Source organism: Mobula hypostoma, chromosome 6 (assembly GCF_963921235.1).
Source record: "Mobula hypostoma chromosome 6, sMobHyp1.1, whole genome shotgun sequence".
NCBI lineage: Eukaryota > Metazoa > Chordata > Chondrichthyes > Myliobatiformes > Myliobatidae > Mobula > Mobula hypostoma.
Genome location: NC_086102.1, coordinates 39,187,712 through 39,207,120, shown reverse-complemented (window position 1 = coordinate 39,207,120; position 19,409 = coordinate 39,187,712). Strand labels below are relative to the sequence as shown.

The window sequence follows — 19,409 nt, the reverse complement described above, 5'->3', positions numbered from 1 at the left end:
TGCACTCCTTATACTTCAGTCCCAAATTGATCAATCCCCCAGACTGTTATGCAGGAATGCTCAAATACATTAAAATGATGTAGTATGTTCTTGAAAAGCAAAACAAAATCAGTTTTGCTTGTCTTGAGTTGTAATTTCAGGGCACTCAGCAGATGTTTTGTGGTCCTTTCAGTACAACTTGGGCAACATTACCGATAAATGCATCCACAGCTGGTTGAATGTTGGACACTGTGCCACCCAACATTTCCACAAAAGATAATAACTCTATTTACATTCTACATACCTCTCATAATCAACTTCCATCTGTTCAGCCTTCAGTCTCCAGCCCTCCAGAGAACACAGTTCTTGTTTGCTCTTTATTGCTAATACAATCCAGTCCAGGCAACCTCATCTATACCTTCTCCAAAGCCTCACATCCTTCCTAGTGTGGCGATCAAAATGATACACAATACTCCAAGTGTGACCAAACCGAAGTTTTGTACACTGCAGCAGGATGATCTATAATATGAGATTCCATACTTGCAAAACAAAAGTCGTGTCCATGTGAGAGTGAAGCAAAACCTCAAATTACTGAATCAGTTCTCAGCTATGCTGTCCTACCAAAATCCAGTCCCCATTGGTCAAAAGCAATTAAAGAACTAATGAGGGAAACTTTGTGAACAACACTACCTTTTAAATGATAATGGGTGCAAAAGACATGAATGAAAAGTCGAAAGTCACTCTTAGATGAAATTGTGCACCAATTAAATATCTTCCACAGCCTGAAGGCTTAGCATTACTGAAGCCAGTCATCATATGATTCTATTGATTCCATGTGATAATCAGAAATAGAGGAGCATTCTGGACATAGGCATTACTACAACATCTTGGCCAAAGTCTTAATGTTCTTCTCTAGATTTGGCAGCATCTTTAACCAAAATGTTCCAGCAACTCTATGAGACAAAACAGAAAAAGATACAGGGTATCCAGCTCATAAACAGCAAGACAAATCCAATTCAAAAATTATCACCCTACTTTCAAACATCAAAGATGGTACCTATGGTGCCATCAAAGAATGCCTATCAATAACCTGCTTGCCAATGTTCAATTGACATGGTAGTCTTAGTGTGGGATTCCCCAAAAAAATAACTTGTAAGTTGAGTTGATAGTAAGGAAGACAATGCAATGTTAGCATTTCTTTCCATAGGACTGTAATATAAAACCAAAAACATAACGCTTAAGCTTTATACAATGTTGGGCAGACTACATTCAGAATATTATAAGCAGTTTTGGGCCCAACATTTAAGGAAGGATGTGCCAGCATTGGAGAAGGTCCAGAGGAGGTTCACGAAAATTATTCTGGAAATGAAAGTCTTAACATATGACAAGCATGTGTTGGCTCTGGACCTGTACTCTTTGGAGTTTAGAAGACTGAGGGTGGATTTCATTGAAACTTATCAAATAATGAAAGGCCCAGATAGAGTGGATGTGGTGAAGATATTTTCCATAGTGGGCAAGTCTTGCACCAAAGGGCACAGTCTCATAATAGAAGGGGTCCCAATTAAAACAGAGATAAGAAGAAATTTCTTTAGCCAGACAGAGGGTGGTAATTCTGTGGAATTCATCGCCACAGACGGTTGTTCAGGCCAAGTCATTGGAGGTTGATAGATTCTTGATTAGTCAGGGTGCCAAAGCTTGCGGGGAGAAGGCAGGAGGATGGGGGTTGAGAGGGATAATAAAATAAGTCAGCAATGATGAAATGGTGGAGCACACTCAATGCTGCAAATGGCCTAATTCTGCTCCTATGTCTTATGGTTTTATGGTTAATAATGCCTTTGAGAGTACAAAAGCCAGGAAGTTCAACTAAATTTGAATAAAATGCTACTTGGTGCAGTTATTTCCAATCCTAGCCACATTTCAGGAAAGAAGATTTAACAGAGAAATCTAGGGGAAAGATTTCACCCCATACGTGAGGCATGGAGACAGAACTGTAGTTGTGTGCATACTGACTTTAAGCTCCTATGTTCACCTGTGGTTTTGATGCAACAATATACTCACTGCCAATTTATTATCACCTTCTTTTGTTTACTTTCCAAGGAATTCCTATTCCCAACTGTTTACATACTGATAGGACTGTTATAAATGATGTAAATAAGTTGGCTGCATAAAACTTGTAACCCACTAGACAAGAAAAAAATTGTCACTGTGATTATGAATTGTAGTCTATACTACTCAGTTAACTTGTGAGGAAAGTTCTTCTTTCCCAGGCCAGATCATGACACATCTCAAATAAAGGATCAATGAAAACTATGCAAATATCACACTCATACAGTCACACAGTCATTGGCTTTAATGTGATCACCAGGATGCTAGAAAAACAAAGGTATGTTTAAATTTTAAAAACCCCAATTTCCTTCAGAAATGCACGTCTTTATTACCACACTGAAACTTGGTGCAGCCACCGCAAGGGCCCGGTGGGGAAGGACCACTGTTTAGGGTTCTTCTCCCGCGGGAGTGGGAGGGGTCGGGTGGCGGGGAGTATACCCTTCAACAATGGTGTGGTGAACCAACGGAGTGCCACGTGGGTGGCTAAAAGTATGGATATCTAGAGACCATAATGGAAACGTATGTAAAGGACTGAGAGTCATTGAATGGTTTATTGTATATAATTCTATTTTTGAATAAAGTATATTTTGAAATTTAAAAAAAAATTCTGCTGAGGTTACTAAAATAAAAAAGTAGCTTTTCAAAGTTGCAACAGAGTACCAGACCACAAGAGCATCATTGACAATAATGCTGCCTTTGAATGGAATCTCAAGTCACTAGATATATTGTCGTCTCGCAAGAGTTTATGCAACTTTCAGCTTTTATGCAGATTCTCCCCAACATTCTTATGCTGCCAAGAAAATCCTAATAGTGAGACACACAAGATCTAGATATTAACTCAAAGTAATCTTTCAATATTATGTGGAAATAATATATTAAAAGATTCTGTACTAACAACATAACTATTGTACTTTTCAGTTTCTTACTGTATTTTTCTACTGAGTCTCAAATACATGGAATAATTCCCATCCATGCCCCTAAATGTTCTGTAAACAAATCAAGAATAAAAACTATTTTCATTTAGAGTTACAAACAGCTACGGCTACAGCACAGACACCTCGTTGGCCCAACCAGCTATCGGTGACATGGTGACCACCCAGCTGGTCGCAATTCCCTACATTTAGCCCATAGCTTTCTGAGCCACACCCCTCCATATACCTATCCAAGTGCATCTTCTCTGCATATTTTCCAGTTTAACTATATCCAACAGGGTAACCCAAACTGTGCACAGTACTCACCAATGACTTGTATACTGTAACTGCAACATAATATCCAATTCCTCTACCTAACACAATGACTGATGAAGGCCAGCATACTAAACCCTTTTTTCCCCACCATCCTACAATATCACTTTCAACCAACCAAGTAACTGCACTCCCAAGTCCCTCCGTTCCACGCCTAGTGTCCTACATTATTTTGATTCTGAAATGCATCATCTTACCTTAACTGTATGGAAATCCGTTGGCTCACTTCCCTAACTGATCAAGATCCTCTTGCAATCTGTGATAACCTTCTTCACTATCAACAATGACTCTTAACTTCATGTCCCGCAAATTTACTGATCAAGCCTCATGCACTTGCATCCAAATAATTTATGTAAGTAACAAATAACTAGGTTTCCAACACAGAGCCCTGCAGCATACCACTAGTCACCAGGCTCCATCCTGAGAAACCTTCCATCATACCCTCAGCTTTCTACCTCTCAGCAATTTTTTATCCACCCAACCCAGTTAGATCCCTTGATTTCATGGGACTGAACTTTCCAGAGCAACTTACATCTCAGACCTTGTTAAAGGCCTTGCTAAAGTCTAAACAGAAAGCATCCACTACTCTCCCCTCATCTACCCTTTTGGTTGCTTCTTCAAAGAACTTTAAAAGATTCATTAAGCATAACTTCCCAGGCACAAAGCCATACTGACTCCTCCTAATCAAACCCTATCCAAATGACGGTAGATCTATTCCCTCAAAATTTCCCGCAGTGATATCCCCACTTGTGACGTCAGGTGGACTGGCCCGTTGTTCCTTAGTTTGTCCTATTCATGCATTTTAAACAATGAAACTACATGAGTGGCCTTTGGGACCACCACTTCAGTGGCTAACAATGAAGCAAATACATCTCCACAGTGGCATCAGCAATTTCCTCTCCAACCTCCCTCAAGACAGAAATAGAGAGAAAAGTGGGAAAAGCTCTCAAACCTGCATCATTCAACCACTTTTCAAGCAATGGTTTGAGCTTGCACATGTTCTTAAAGCTGAGGTTCAAGGCTTCAAAACGAGAGATTGTAGTTTGGCTGAAATCATTTCCATAGAGTTTTCCCATGGCAAGTCCTACATCGCCCTAACAAGAGATGTGGGGAATGGAGTAAAAGTTCTTTAATATTTCATGCAATATAAACATTTCAACAGTAACGAATACCAAAATCTAAACAGATAAATTTTACTTAGATAAAACACTCCAAATTTTATTTCGTAAAAGACACTTGGTAGAAGCACAAAAATGAATTGCATTTCCCAGAATGAACAAGATGTGGTAATGTTGATATTATCTTTCAACAACAGCAGGATAATGAAAAAAATAGGTAAATGTAGCCACAAAGTTGCCATAGCCACACCTCACCTTTTTTTATGCATACAAGAAAGATGCCGTTTAAAAGAAAATCAAATTCTTGCCAATTTTCAAAACAAAAAAAAGTCTCTTTATTAGTAACACACGAAAATTCTGAAAATGCTGGAAACCTTGAGCAACACGCACAAAATGCTGGAGGAACTCTGCAAGTCAGGTAGCATCCATGGAAGGGAATAAACAGTCAACGTTTCAGACCAAGATTCTTTATCAAGACCGGAAAGGAAGGGGGCAAAAGCCAGAATGAGAAGGTGGCCGGTGAAACCAGGTGAGGAGGAAGATGGGTGGGATAGGGGATGAAGTAGGAAGCTAGGAAGCGATATGTGGAAGAGGTAAGGGCTGAAGAAAAAATCTATAGGGAGGAGAGTGGTCTATGGAATAAAGGGAAGGAGGGGCATCTGAGGGAGGAGATGGGTGGGTGAGAGATTACCAAAAGTTAGAAGGGTCTTGATCCAAAACGTTGACTGCTAACTCCCCTCATAAATGCTGTTTGACCTGATGAGTTCCTCCAGCAGTTCGTACATGTTGCTCTAGTTGTTAGTATATATTAGATAAACCACTTATACTTTTGGCCTTACTAGCTATGGCAAGTACGTTATTAACTTATTCTCTGGTTAAATAGAAAAATTTAGTTTACTACTTTCAAAAGTTTATGAAATATTTCCTTAATTAGTCAAAATGAAATTACTTTAAACATGTTTGTTAATTACATCATTTTTAAAAGGGCAAAGCCTAAAGTAAAATGCAATGCCAGATTAGTTTCTACTGCTGTTCTTCCATTTACCTAAATTAACAGTTAATAGAACATTATAAATAAAGCAATGTTCACAACACTATATTAAATAATTAACAATTCATAATACCATTGTAGTATTATAGATTACTCTTTTACTGCTAATTAATACAATTTGCTGAATTTAATTAAATATTAAATTTGACTTGAGCTTTAAACAAAAACAGTAGTGCATACTGTATATACAACACAAACACACCTAACAGAGAATTATGAACATGAGAAAATCTGCAGATGCTGGAAATGAAGGGTCTCAGCCCAAAATGCCAATTGTCTATTCATTTCCACAGATGCTGCCTGACATGCTGAGTTCCTCCAGCATTTTGTGCATGTTACTAAAAGAGAATTTTGATTTTAATACCAGCTTATCCTTATTAGGGGACCAGTTTATTCTTTTCTCACATTGGTTGGAAGAACAAAATCAACTGAGACACAGTGGGCCTCAGTTCTGAATTGAGTTCTGAAATATATTCAGTTCATTCCAACATGGACCCTGCTGCCTTTAGAGTAAAATTTGCTGTAACTACACTCAAGAAGAAAGAATAATGGTAAATAAGGAATGAATTCCTATCAATGCAATTGTCAAGGAATTCCAAATCTCAGAGAAATGCTACTGCAATCCCAAAAAGTCATAAACATAGAATCTTACTGTGGACTCATATAATTATCCAACCAGCATTCTGTACTATAAAGCTTATCCGAACAATTCCAACGAAATGCTAAAGCTTTAACACTATTTATTTTTCCCAAAGTATTCTGTGCATTTTCTTTGTAGGTCTACCTTCTCTTTTTTTTAAAGGTATAATACTGTGTTTAACGACGCATTTATTATAGATGTAAAATAAAAATGGATACTAATCACAAAGCAGGATAAAAAGCTGGAAACACTCAGGTCAGGTTTAATATGTGGGAAGAGAAAAGTGTTAAAATTTTCAGATGGGGCACCCTTCATCAGAACTGAAAAAGGGAAATGAGAGGGGGGAGAAAAAAACGAAACATGCAAAAGGACTGGCAGGGAACACAAGAGGCACATGGTCAGGAAAAGAGTTTCAAAAGAAATGGTGTCAAAGCGATTTAATGGAGATATAGGCGAATAGCCATAAAAAGTATTCCCATTAGGGCACATAGAGGACACAGAATAGATGTGATTGTCAACACCAAAGATGTTTTAAATTCATTTCTGATATCTATACTGCACTGACATGGCTGACAGGTTTAGGTCTTGTGAAAGTTGTAGTGCAACAGCTACTTGAACCCCTACAATTCTTCTGGTGAAGGCACTTCCACAGAATTTAAAGCTCCCAACAATGAAGGAATATTCATAGTCATACTTTATTGATCCCGGGGAAAATTAGTTTTCATTACAGTTGCACCATAAATAATAAATAGTAATAGAACCATAAATAGTTAAATAGTACTATGTAAATTATGCCAGTAAATTATGAAATAAGTCCAGGACCAGCCTATCGGCTCAGTGTGTCTGACCCTCCAAGGGAGGAGTTGTAAAGTTTGATGGCCACAGGCAGGAATGACATCCTATGATGCTCTGTGCTGCATCTTGGAGGAATGAGTCTCCGGCTGAATGTACTCCTGTGCCCACCTAGTACATTATGTAGTGGATGGGAGACATTGACCAAGATGGCATGCAACTTAGACAGCATCCTCTTTTCAGACACCACCGTGAGAGTCCAGTTCCATCCCCACAACATCACTGGCCTTATGAATAAGTTTGTTGATTCTGTTGGGGTCTTCTACCCTCGGCCTGCTGCCCCAACACACAACAGCAAACATGATAGCACTGGCCACCACAGACTCGTAGAACATCCTCAGCATCGTCTGGCAGATGTTAAAGGACCTCAGTCTCCTCAGGAAGTAGAGACGGCTCTGACCCTTCTTGTAGACAGCCTCAGTGTTCTTAGACCAGTCCAGTTTATTGTCAATTTATATCCCCAGGTATTTGTAATCCTCCACCATGTCCACACTGACCCCCTGGATGGAAACAGGGGTCACCGGTACCTTAGCTCTCCTCAGGTCTACCACCAGCTCCTTAGTCTTTTCCACATTAAGCTGCAGATAATTCTGCTCACACCACGTGACAAAGTTTCCTACCGTAGTAGGAAGAGCAGTGCATTTGCAAGTGATGATCAGTAAACTGGAGAAGAACTTGTAACTGGTTGTTTCCCACACATCAGCTGCCTTTCCCCATCTTGAAGGCAGAAGTTGCAGGTTTTGGAGATCTAACCAGATAGCTTAGGTGACTACGTTTTGTATACAGTGTAATGAGCATGTAATTGTTCAGCCAATTCTCCAATTATTGTAGTATAGCTGATTCCGTATTTTTCTACAAGCTTCTCAGTTTTGTTCAGCAGGTGTCATGCTATTTGAATCTTGCTATTTATAGATTAATTGTTATCACTAGAATTTTGATCATCTCTACAGATAACCACGACTTCTTTTCCTTCGTCTTCGTTTGTTTGCTCATTTCTTTGGTCTTATAACATTTAATTAAAAAAACAGCCATAACCACCAAGTTTTATGTCTCATTCTAAATTCACTAAGAACCTTGGGTCACTATCACCAGATCCAACAGCTGTTAGGAGTTCTGGAGCCAGGTGGTCTTGGTGAAATCCAAATTGGCCATCCTTGATAAGAGCTGATATGTGTCTACCACTTTGCTGATGATTGAGAATGCACTACTTCGAGAACAATTCACCAGATTATCTCACATTTTTGTAAATGAAACAAAGTTAATTTTACACATTGTTGAGTAGATACTAGCTTTGTCCTTGTACTGTAACAGCTTAGCTAGAGGCAAAACTAGTTCTGGAGCAGTTCTTCAGTATTAAGGCCGGGATATTTTCTGGTCACATCACTTTTTTTTATTCAGTGCTTCAAGACATTTCATGGCATAACACGGAATGAATCAAAGTCGCTGCAGACTCTTTTGGTGATGGTGAGCATCTCTGTAGGAGCCAGAGACAGATCATCTATTCAGCTCGAGGTTTAGCATCACGTGCTGGTCCCATCAATATTAAAAACTAGATGTTCTTGAAACCTCTTCTTTCCATTAGCTGTTTAATATGTGGTAGAACCGCAAAGCTTTGATCTGATCCACTGGTTATGAGATTGCTTGCCTCTATCTATTGTATATTGTTTTTGGTATTTAGCATGCTGACATCTTACATCACAGCTTCACTTGACTGGCACCTCAGCAATTCCAGGTATGCCTAGTAAGCCCTTGCAAACCCTTCTGCACTCCTGATTGAGTCGGGACTGATACCCTGTTTTGATGGTAATCGAGTGAGGAATTTGCAAAGCCATGAATATGTAGGAGTGAATTTCTATTGCTTTACAGATAAAGGAGTGACTAAAGGACAGAGAACAAAGCAGAGACAAGCATGTTCTCTGTAACTGTAAACTATATTTTGCATTCTGTTATTGCTTTTTCCCTTGTACTACCTCAGAGTACTTATGTTCTAAATGGATGTCTTGAAAAAAAACTGTTTTTCATCATATCTCAGCACATGTGACAATAATAAACGTTAAGAACACCTGACACTTTCACCTCCTCAGCAAGTGCATTCTAAACTGTAACTACACTCTGGGTGAAAACAAATTCTTTCTCCAATTCCTTTTAAACATCTTGCTCCTCAGCTTAAAGTTATGACCTCTGTCTTCAGACACCCCAGGTTTAAATCTTGAACACTTTACAGATGGGAACAGCACATCTCCAATACCTCCATATACCCAATCTAAACCAAACGTGAGTGTGAGTGTGAGCATGAGTGTATATGTGGTGTACACACACACAAAAATTTCCACTCAAGCTTCTTTGTACCAGTCAAACCTTGCAGCTGAAATCCTCTGTCCCTAATAAAGATTTTTGCTCATTCTCTCTTCAACTTCCCATATTTTTCCTTCAATTTGAATTGGAAGGAATATTCCAATTAAATATAATTTATAAATTCTATATAACAAGTTATATGGCGAGTTAAGTAATTATGGTAAACTCTGGCATGCAAAAACTTAATATATGGAGATAGCAAGCAGTTGAGAAGTTAAAGTAGTTTGCTAGCTTTTATTTTAAGAGTTGATTTTCAACAGTACAGGTTTCTGCAATTATATAAGGTCTTTGCTGAGATACAGAAAGTGCTGTGTGCAGTTTTGATCTCCATGCCCAAATAAACAATTGGGCAATAAATTAATTGGAGAGCGAATTATCTCAGTAGAAATAGGTTCTCTTAAGACAGTGTGAGTCTATACACATTATGCTCAGAAGAATGAAAGGTGATCTCATTGAAACAAAAGATTCCAAGTGCAGTTATCAGTAATAGAGCAGCCATTGAGAAGCTGCTTCCCCAGGAAGGTGAATACAGATTCAGAAAGCACAGACCAAAATAAGTGACAAACAGGATGGAAAAGAGGAGGAAGTATTCAATGAGGGTTCTAAATCTTTAAAATTTTGTCTCAAAGAATTGTGGATATTAAGTTAGTGCATACATTCAGGCTGAAGTGCATAATTATTTAGATAATGGAATTAAAGATAGGAGAAAATGGGTACATAGGTTGTGGGGTAATAACTATGATTGTAATCAAAACTTCTGCAGCTCAAAGGCTGTAAGGTTTACTGCTGCTATATATGTTAGACCTTAAGGACTAAAAAGTTTCTGTTTTTGATTTTATGTGCCCCTGCACAGCATTACAACTTGCTTCTATGCTCATTATAAAGTGCACACAAAACACTAAAGTCAAATAACCAATCTATTATGTCTGGAATGCAGTTGTTATTTCAATTTATCAGTAATATTTTAAGTTGCATTCAACAATTTAATCTATTTGGAGAAAATACAGTGGTTCAATATGCAAACTATTGCATCAAATCACGCACAAATAAAAACTTGTTTTCCTACCTGAGTGAACCCAAGTTTGATACGTCTCTGCTTAAACGTCTTGGCAAACTGCTCAAGTTCCTCAAGGTCACTTGGTTCCTCTATGTTAGGAGTATCTACGCGCTTTGGTGTCGACTGGCTCTGTTGTACCGACTGGATAGGAGCCGTTGATATAGTTGTGCGTGTTGGTGTTGCTGGCTGAAAAGAATCAATTTTATAACAACTGAGATTTAAAAACATGATACGTTAATCAGCCTAGATTCTAGAATGATCTAGAATCACTAGATTCTGGAAAGGTTCCGGAGTACTGGAAAATTGCAAATAGCCCTCCACTCTACAAGAAGGGAGGGAAACAGAAAAAAGGAAATTTAGTCTGTTAGTCTGACCTCAGTGGTTGGGAAGATGCTGAAGTTGATTGCTAAGGATGTGGTTTCGGGGTACTTGGAGGCATATGATAAAATAGGGTGTAATCAGCATGCTTTCCTCAAGGGAAAATCTTGCCTGATAAATCTGATGGAATTGCTTGAAGAAATAACAAGCAGACTCGGTCGATGTTGTGTACTTGGATTTTCGGAAGGCCTTTAACATGGTGCCACACATGAGGCTGCATAACAAGCTAAGAGCCCATGTTATTAATGGAAAGATTCTAGCATGCATAAAGCAGTGGTTCATTGGTAGGAGGCAAAGAGTGGGAATAAAGGGAGCCTTTTCTGGTTGGCTGCCGGTAACTAGTGGTGTTCCACAAGGTTCTGTGTTGGGACCGATTCTTTTTATATTAAATGTCAATGATTTGGATGATGGAATTGATGGCTTTGTTGAAAGTCAGCAGACAATACAAAGATAGGTGGAGGGGCAGATAGTTTTGAGGGAATAGAGAGGCTACAGAAGGACTTAAGACAGATTAGGAAAATGAGCAAAAAAAAGAATACAGTGTCGGTGAGTATACAGTCATGCACTTTGATAGAAGAAATGAAAGGGTTGACTATTTTCTAAATGGAGAGAAAGTACAAAAATCTGAGATGCAAAGGGATTTGGGAGTCCTTGTGCAGGACTCCCTAAAGATTAATTGCAGGTTGAGTCTGTGGTGAGGAAGGCAAATGCAACGTCAGCATTCATTTCAAGAGGACTAGAATATAAAAGCAAGGATGTAATGTTGAGACTTCATAAAGCACTGATGAGGTTTCACTTGAAGTATTGTGAGCAGTTTTGGGCTCTTTATCTTATAAAGAATGTGCTGAAACTAGAGAAGGTTCAAAGAAGGTTCACAAAAATTATTCCAGGATTAAACGGCTTGTCATATAAAGACCATTAGATGGCTCTGAGCCTGTATTCACTGGAATTCGGAAAAATGAGAGGTGACCTAACTGAAACATATCAAATGGTGAAAGGCCTGGATAGAGTGGATATGGAGAGGATGTATCCTGTGGTGTGAGAGTCTAAGACCAGAAAACACAGCCTCAGAATAGAGGAGCGTCCTTTTAGAACGAAGATGAGGAGGAATTTCTTTAGGCAGAAAGTAGTGAATCTGTGGAGCCCAAGTCTTTATAAATATTTAAGGCAGAGGTTGACGGATCCTTGATCGGTCAGGGCACGAAGGGATAGGGGAGCAGTGGAGGAGCGAAGAGGGAGGCAGGAGATTGGGACTGAGGGGAAAATTGGATCAGCTGTGATGAAATGGCAGAACAAGTTCAAAGGGCCAAATGGCCTAAATCTGCTCCGATATATTATGGTCTAAGGGCAAGAATAGACTTACAAATGAATTCTTTAATAAAATGACAAATTTTAAAACTAGAATTAACATTATCATTCATTCCAAAAACAAAAGTCCAGTTAAATTGTTTTCAAAGGAAATAATGCAAGAAAACCCCTCCCCCCCAACTTTTCACTAATTGCAAGATTTTGTGTAAAAGGTCATAGTGGATCACTAAAACCAAGTTTCTGAAGCAATGAAAAGTTGAAAAACGATGAATCTACAGAAGATAGAAATCAGTGGTAAGACTAGAAAATAATGGAAACACTCAGCAGGTCAAGCAGCATCTGTGGAAACAGAAACAGTTAACATTTCAGATCAAAGAAATTTCAGCACAAGAACATCCTGGGAACAGCCGATGTTTTCCAGAAATTTCTTCCATCTGCTTTACAAGTACAGTGGGTTACAGTTAACTGGAACTTATCAGAACCAGTATATTTTTAGCCCAATTAAGCAGCTGCCCCAATTAACCGAAGATTTTTTTATGCTTTTTTTAAATCCATGTCTTATTTGCTCCACAGTCATTGATAACCTTTTGCTGAAAAATTTTCTTGCACTTGTTCTAAGCTGGAGCTCCTGCTTTCCTGAAATGAGTTCAGTTTGCTAATACTCATATCAATTATATATAGTGCTTTTATTGTGACAGCAAAATATAAATACATACCTGCCATGCATTCAATGCTGTATTTTCTCCAATGGCATCATGCAATATAACATTATTTCACTCTGCCAGTGAAAATCAGCTCTACTGTTCACTCGCCTGGAGTTTATAAACTGTTTCACTTTCTGCAGCTTTCATCTCAAACTGCAAACATCTTCCTTTGCACAGAAGACTCTAGCTAACCACAGCCTTATACCAAATTCCTGAGCAGAAGAGAGATCTGCATTTTCAGCAAAGCTACTCTAATCCTATCGAAACTTCTGGAGCTAAAACACAAGTTCCAACTTGCATCAAAAATCAACACTGAAATACGGTGAAGATGTCCCTTTCTCATGTTGCCCCTTAAGTCAAAGTTCTCAAAACATTTTCAAAAGCAGAAACAACAGCTTTTTATATGATTAAAGAAGATGAAAAATAAAGACTAGAGATCTTTCATGCTTCCTTCATAAAAATTCCAACTACTCTCAATGAAATATGCACTTGGTTAGCAATGCATGCTAAGGTGGGTAATTTATAGCTGGTATCTCCTCAAAGTTATACTTAAATTGAACCTGTTGAATGTATCCTAAACTTGCCCTGTTTCATCTTCATTAAATGTATGTACTTCTCAGTTACACTAGAAGACTGACCAAGAAGGGCAACAAAATTGACACACCATATAAATTTTAAACTACAAGTACGAAAACAAAGATGAAACTAATCTTGTGGAATATCATGACTTAATAACATCTTTATCTGAGATTCTGAATGACTTAAAATAAATGCAAATGATGAATTATACAAAAGATCTGAAATTCTTAGCTATTTGGAATATTATAGTGCATCTTCAAGTGTAACGCCAAGTTTTGTCCATCCAAAAACAAGGAAACATTGTAAAACTTCTGACATATTAAGGAGATTTTTAGCGTACTGTTCTAGTCCCAAAAAACTGACCTGCGTGCTGAAGGTGATGCTTGGCTGAGACTGCAGGAGGTTGGCTTGGCTTTGCTGAGGTAGTTGTTGTAGAAGGTTCTGGGCTTGTACGAGACCTAAAATGAAAATAGAAGTACGTAATTTTTTTAATTACTGTATGCACAACTGAAAGACATAAGCAAACCCATTCATTCTTGAGCACCTTTGATCAATTATAAGATTGATGAACAAAGAAAACTTGTAACAAAATGTCAAATACTGGAAATACAAATTTGCTATCAACTGTTACAGTTCTGGAGGCAGCTTTATATCTGGTACCTAATAAACACATGTGGTGAGTTATTGACTGTGTAAAAGAAAAACTAATGTGTTTCTATAGTTAGGGCATCCAACAGTTGTTTCTTTTTGCCACCACTGGAATAAAATTGCAATTGTCCTTCTTGAACCTTGGATCATCAGCTTTTGCAGATAACCTCTTCTTCTCTTTCTCGCTCTGATTTTGGTGATAAGAGCCCATGGTATTATAGGAAAGATACTATCATGGACAGAAATTTGGCTAAGTGACAGAAAGCAAAGAGTGCAAATAAAGGGAGCCTTTTCTAGTTGGCTGCTGGTTACTAATGGTGACCCCTAGGGGTCAGTGTCGGGTCCCCTACTTTTCACATTCTATGTTGATGATCTGGATGATGGAATTAATGGCTTTTTGGCCAAGCTTGTGGATGATACAAAGAGGTGGAGGTGCGGATACTGTTGAGGAAGCTGGGAGTGTGCAGGAGGACTTGAACAAATTAAGAGAATGGAGAAAGAAATAGCACTGGAATTTAGTATAGGGAAGTGTATAGTCATGTATCTTCAGATAAGGAATAAAGGCATAGATCATTTTCTAAATGAGGATTGAATTCAGAAATTGGAGGAGCAGAGCAACTTGAGAGTCATAGTGCAAGATTCCGAAAATTAACTTGAAGGTTGAGTTGGTAGTAAGAAAGTTTTGTAGATATGATCCACGCCTTCAAAAGTTATTGTGTGTTATGTGTACTACTGTGCTCTACAACCTGGATCGAAGAAATATTGTCTCATTTCTATATACATTATATGTCTATTTACATTACATACATGTATATAGTTCAATAGCAATAAACTTGACTTGAAGAAAAATGAAACTTTAGCATTTATTTCCACAGGACTAGAATATAAAAGGAAGAATGCAAGGCTAAGGCTTTATAAGATGTTAGTCAGACTACAGTCGGAGTACTTCGAGCAGTTTTAGGCCCGATATTTAAGAAAGGATGTGCTGGCATTGAAGAGGATCCATTGAAGGTTTACAGGAATGGTCCTGGGAATTAAAGAGTTCATGTATGAGGAGCGTTTGATAGCTCTGGACCTGCACTTGCTGGAGTTCAGAAGAATGGGGGTGAGAAGGAGAGGAACCTCACTGAAACCTAATGAATATTGATCAGTGGAGGAGTCTAGGACCAGAGGGCAATCCTCAAAATAGAAGGACATTCCCTTAGAACAGAGATGAGGAGGAATTTCTTTAGCCAAAGGTTGGTGAATCTGGAATTCATTGCCACAGATAGCCATGAATGCCAAGTCATTGTGTATATTTAAAGCAGAGTTATAAGTTCACTAATAGCAAGAGTATCAAAAGTTACAGGGAGAAGGTAGGAGAATGGGTTGAGAAGGAAAATAAATCAGCCATGATCGAATGGCAGAGCAGACTCAATGGGCCAAATGACCTAATTCTGTTCCTAAGTCTTATGCTCTAAGAATGTTAAATTAGCACCCATTTATCCTAAAATTGATTTATTCTAAATTATGTCTATTTATTGCTCTTTGGTATAACACATAATCATAAGTAGCATATTTGGCAAAGTTTTCTGTCGTATCTTCCACTTCATTACTAAAAATGGAAAAAGAGATTTCAAACACAAAATACAAAGCCGTAGTAGATCATTGAGTTGAATGATTTTAGTTACTTCTGTAGGATGGACAGACTCAGTCTGAAGGAATGAGACCAACATTGCCACATATTTTGTTGCACAATAGCAACCTCTTCCATCCTATCCATGATGTCTTAATGTCACTCAAATGTTTCCAAATTATAGAATATACAAACACTTAGCTAGATGTGGCATTGTATAAACCATGAGAACAACACAGAAACACCCAGAGACCTGACCATAGTTCTCTTGACACAACCGTTAGATCTTTATTGTTTGTTCACAGCCATTAAGAAATCAAAATTTTTCTAACCTAAATGGGTATTGTTAACAGGTTAACAAGCCTCTTATTATTACCCTGGGGAAACAAACTTGCAGCAATCAAATAAGCATCTTATAGATCTATTACACTTCTTTTTCAATTTGCAACAAACTTTCAAAACTGAGAAGCAAAATATTATTTCCCAGAAATATCCCTTCAGAGAAATGCCTAGTATGTAACAGTCTAATTATATGATTCATGTATTTCAGCTTGCTATATATATATATATATATATATATATATATATATATATATATATATATATATATATATATATATATATACACACACATACATACACACACACACACACACACACACACATTTAGATGCATGTATTGTAATCAATCTGAACAAAGTAAGAGCATTATAGCTCAAGGTGAAAGACATCATATAATCTGGTGAATTTGACTGTGTTGGCTGATACCACAGGAACATAAATAATCACAAATTACCACTGTCATGGATGTGGAAGAAAATTTTAAGATATATGCCAGGAGAAGATACTAGCTCGTGGTAAAAATTTCAGAAATGAGAATAACCAGTTAACTTTGTAGCTAATTTTGTTCTCTGAATCCAAAACTCCTTTCAGATATGACATTCTTAATTCCTACATCTCAAAATTCAAAATACAGCAATTTTCCCAGATTTTATTTAATTCCATGTTAAAAACGCCCTTCACCTTGCTGTCCCTGTGGAGTTTGTGAGATGATGAACTGCGTTGGTTGCAGGTTGGTGGTGATTGGGTGACCCGGTTGCACCAGAACAAACTGCTGCAGATTCAAGTTCTGTTGCTGTAACTGCTGTAATTGTTGCAGATCCTACAAGAGAATTAGTGCTGTATTTTAAGATAAGCATATGCCAAGAACAATTTACGCAGCTGAATGATTTACAGAATCATAAAACAACTATTATAATAGTTACTTCAAATATCCCAAAATGCAAAATGTGCATTTTGATTTCTAACAATTAAATCAAAATCTGATACTCGACAGTTAATTTGTATAGAAATCCCAATTAAGTATATTCAGTTTATTGAATTCAAGATATACTTTTAACATAAGTCAACAACTAGTTAGTTTTCTGAAATGGTCATCTATGACACTAGGCTGATGCCATTCACAGATGAATAAAGCAATTCCAACCTCTTACAAAAAAGTCAAGTTATAGGAAACAGTCTACTCCAATAATAATATAAACTGTTCGTCAACCTTGTTGAAAACTGCATAAATCTAAAAAAACAAAAAATATCTAAAAGTGTTTGAAGGAAATCTAAAACAAATATTTTCTTTAGAGGACCAACTTTTAATTAATTGAGTAGAAGAACTCTAGTAAACCTAAATACACAATGTGAATGAAAGGTTAGTGCAGATTAGTTTTAAGATTTATGGTTTTGAGTGATAAACACCATCAACTAGCCCACTGATTTTTTTGTTCAATCCTATCAATCTCTAAAAAAATTGGATTATAATAATTTTGCCCCAAAGACTGATCACAATGTTTTTCACCCACCATACAAGACATATTGAAATTACACTTTACTTGTGTTTGACCAGTGGCCAATCAGGAGATCAGAAACTTGAAAGAAGGGAATTTCACTCAAGTCTGCTGACCGTGTATGAAAGGCAGCAACTCGCAGCAGTTTTTTTGGAGTCCTGACCAGTAACCTATTGGCATTTAGGATTGATTAACAAGAACAAATTAAAGGAAGACAGGGGCAAGGGCAGCGGCCATTCTTGGCGTGGACAGAGTTAGAGTGGTGATTTTGAGGCTTTAGCTCCTTGAGGCTTCAACGAGGAGAGGTTTCAGTCAGAGAAACTAAAAACGTAAAGCTCGAGGTAGAGTTTTTCCCCCTCCCTTATTTACACTTGCTCAGTTAGGACAGTAGAGATGGCAGGCTGGGTAGTCGAATGCTCCTCTTGTGGGATGTGGAAAAGTAGGGAGACCTCCACTGTCCCCAATGACAACTGCAAGAAATGCATCCAAATGCAGCTTCTAACAATCCATGTTAAGGAACTGAAGCTGGAACTGGATGAACTCAGGATCATTTGGGAGGCTGAAGGGGTGACTGATAGGACAGAGAGGCAGTTACACCCAAGGTGCAGGATACAGGAAAGTGGGTGACAGTCAGGAAGGGGAAAGGGGTTAAGGAGCCAGTGCAGAGTGCCCATGTGGCCATCCCCCTCAAAACAACTGGTATATCACTATGGATACTGTTGGGGGTGGGGGTGAAGAAGATGACCAAGCTGAGAAAACACACAGTGGTCAGGTCTCTGGCACTGAGTCTGGCTCTGTGACTCAGAAGGGAAGCGGGGAGAAGAGGTGCACCGTGGTGGTAGGGGACTCGTTAGTTGGGGAACAGAAAGGAGATCCTGTGGGCGAGAGCAAGATTAACAGATAGTATGTTGCCTCCAGGGTGCCAGGGTCCAGTAAACCTTGGAATGAGTCCTCAGCACTCAAGTGGGAGGGTATATAGTCAGAGGTTGTGGACCATGTAGGTACTAATAAGATGTGCAAGAGGAGTTAGGTGTGCAGTTTTGGTCACCTACCTACAGGAAAGATGAAAACAGGTTGAACGAATACAAGGAAAATTTACAAGGATGTTGCCAGATCTAGAATACCTGCGTTATAAGGAAAGATTGAATACGCTAGGAATTTATTCCTTGAAGATTGAGAAATTTGATATACAAAATTATGAGGGGCATAGATCGGGTAGATGCAAGCAGGCTTTTCCCACTGAGGTTGGATGGGACTACAACAGAGGTCATGGGTAAAGGGTGAAAGGTGAAAAGTTTAAGGGGAACATGTGGGAAACTCCTTCACTCAGAGGGCCGAGAGTGTGGAATGAGCTGCCAGCACAAGTCGTGCATGTGAGCTTGATTTCAATGTTTAAGAGAAACTTGGATAGGTACATGGAGCATGGAGGGCTATGGTCTCAGTGGTGGTTGATGGGAGTAGGCAGTTTAAATGGTTTGGCTTGGACTAGATGGGCCAAAGAGCCTGGTTCTGAGCTGTACTTCTCAATGACTCTCTAAATACAGAAAAGGTATTTGAGAAACTATACTTATATTGGAGACATATCATTATAATTAGAAAAAGTCAAGCTGCCAGATGAATTCAGTGAGTCAGGCAGCAACTATGAAGGGAAATGCGCAGTCAATGAGTCAGGTTGAGACCTTGCATCTAGCACCTGGATTGATTGTGCATTTCCCACAGATGCTGCCTGACCCATTAAGTTTCTCCAGCAATTTGTTTTTTTTTTGCTCTAGACTCCAGCATCAGCAGCCTCTGTGCCTCCATATTAAAATTAAAACTGGGTTAGTGAGGAGATAAGAAGGAAACATGCTTACAAAATATAAAGTCAGGCTATATTTAATTTAACTATGAATTTTTAGAAACCCATCTCTTAATTCTGACAAGTTTTCAAACCTAAA

At 38.3% G+C, this 19,409-nt stretch overlaps 1 protein-coding gene across 5 annotated transcripts in view; it reads right to left on the bottom strand.

Moving 5' to 3' along the window:
* LOC134347951 (POU domain, class 2, transcription factor 1-like) overlaps positions 1-19,409 on the bottom strand; it is a 179,877-nt gene that overhangs the window by 42,576 nt on the left and 117,892 nt on the right. For all 5 annotated transcript variants that reach the window (XM_063050621.1, XM_063050624.1, XM_063050620.1 and 2 more), the window contains 4 exons: positions 16,658-16,796; positions 13,735-13,829; positions 10,412-10,588; positions 4,282-4,423 (listed from right to left, as the gene is read on the bottom strand). In XM_063050621.1, the coding sequence (XP_062906691.1) occupies positions 4,282-4,423; positions 10,412-10,588; positions 13,735-13,829; positions 16,658-16,796 (553 nt within the window). The remainder of the gene's footprint in view (positions 1-4,281; positions 4,424-10,411; positions 10,589-13,734; positions 13,830-16,657; positions 16,797-19,409) is intronic.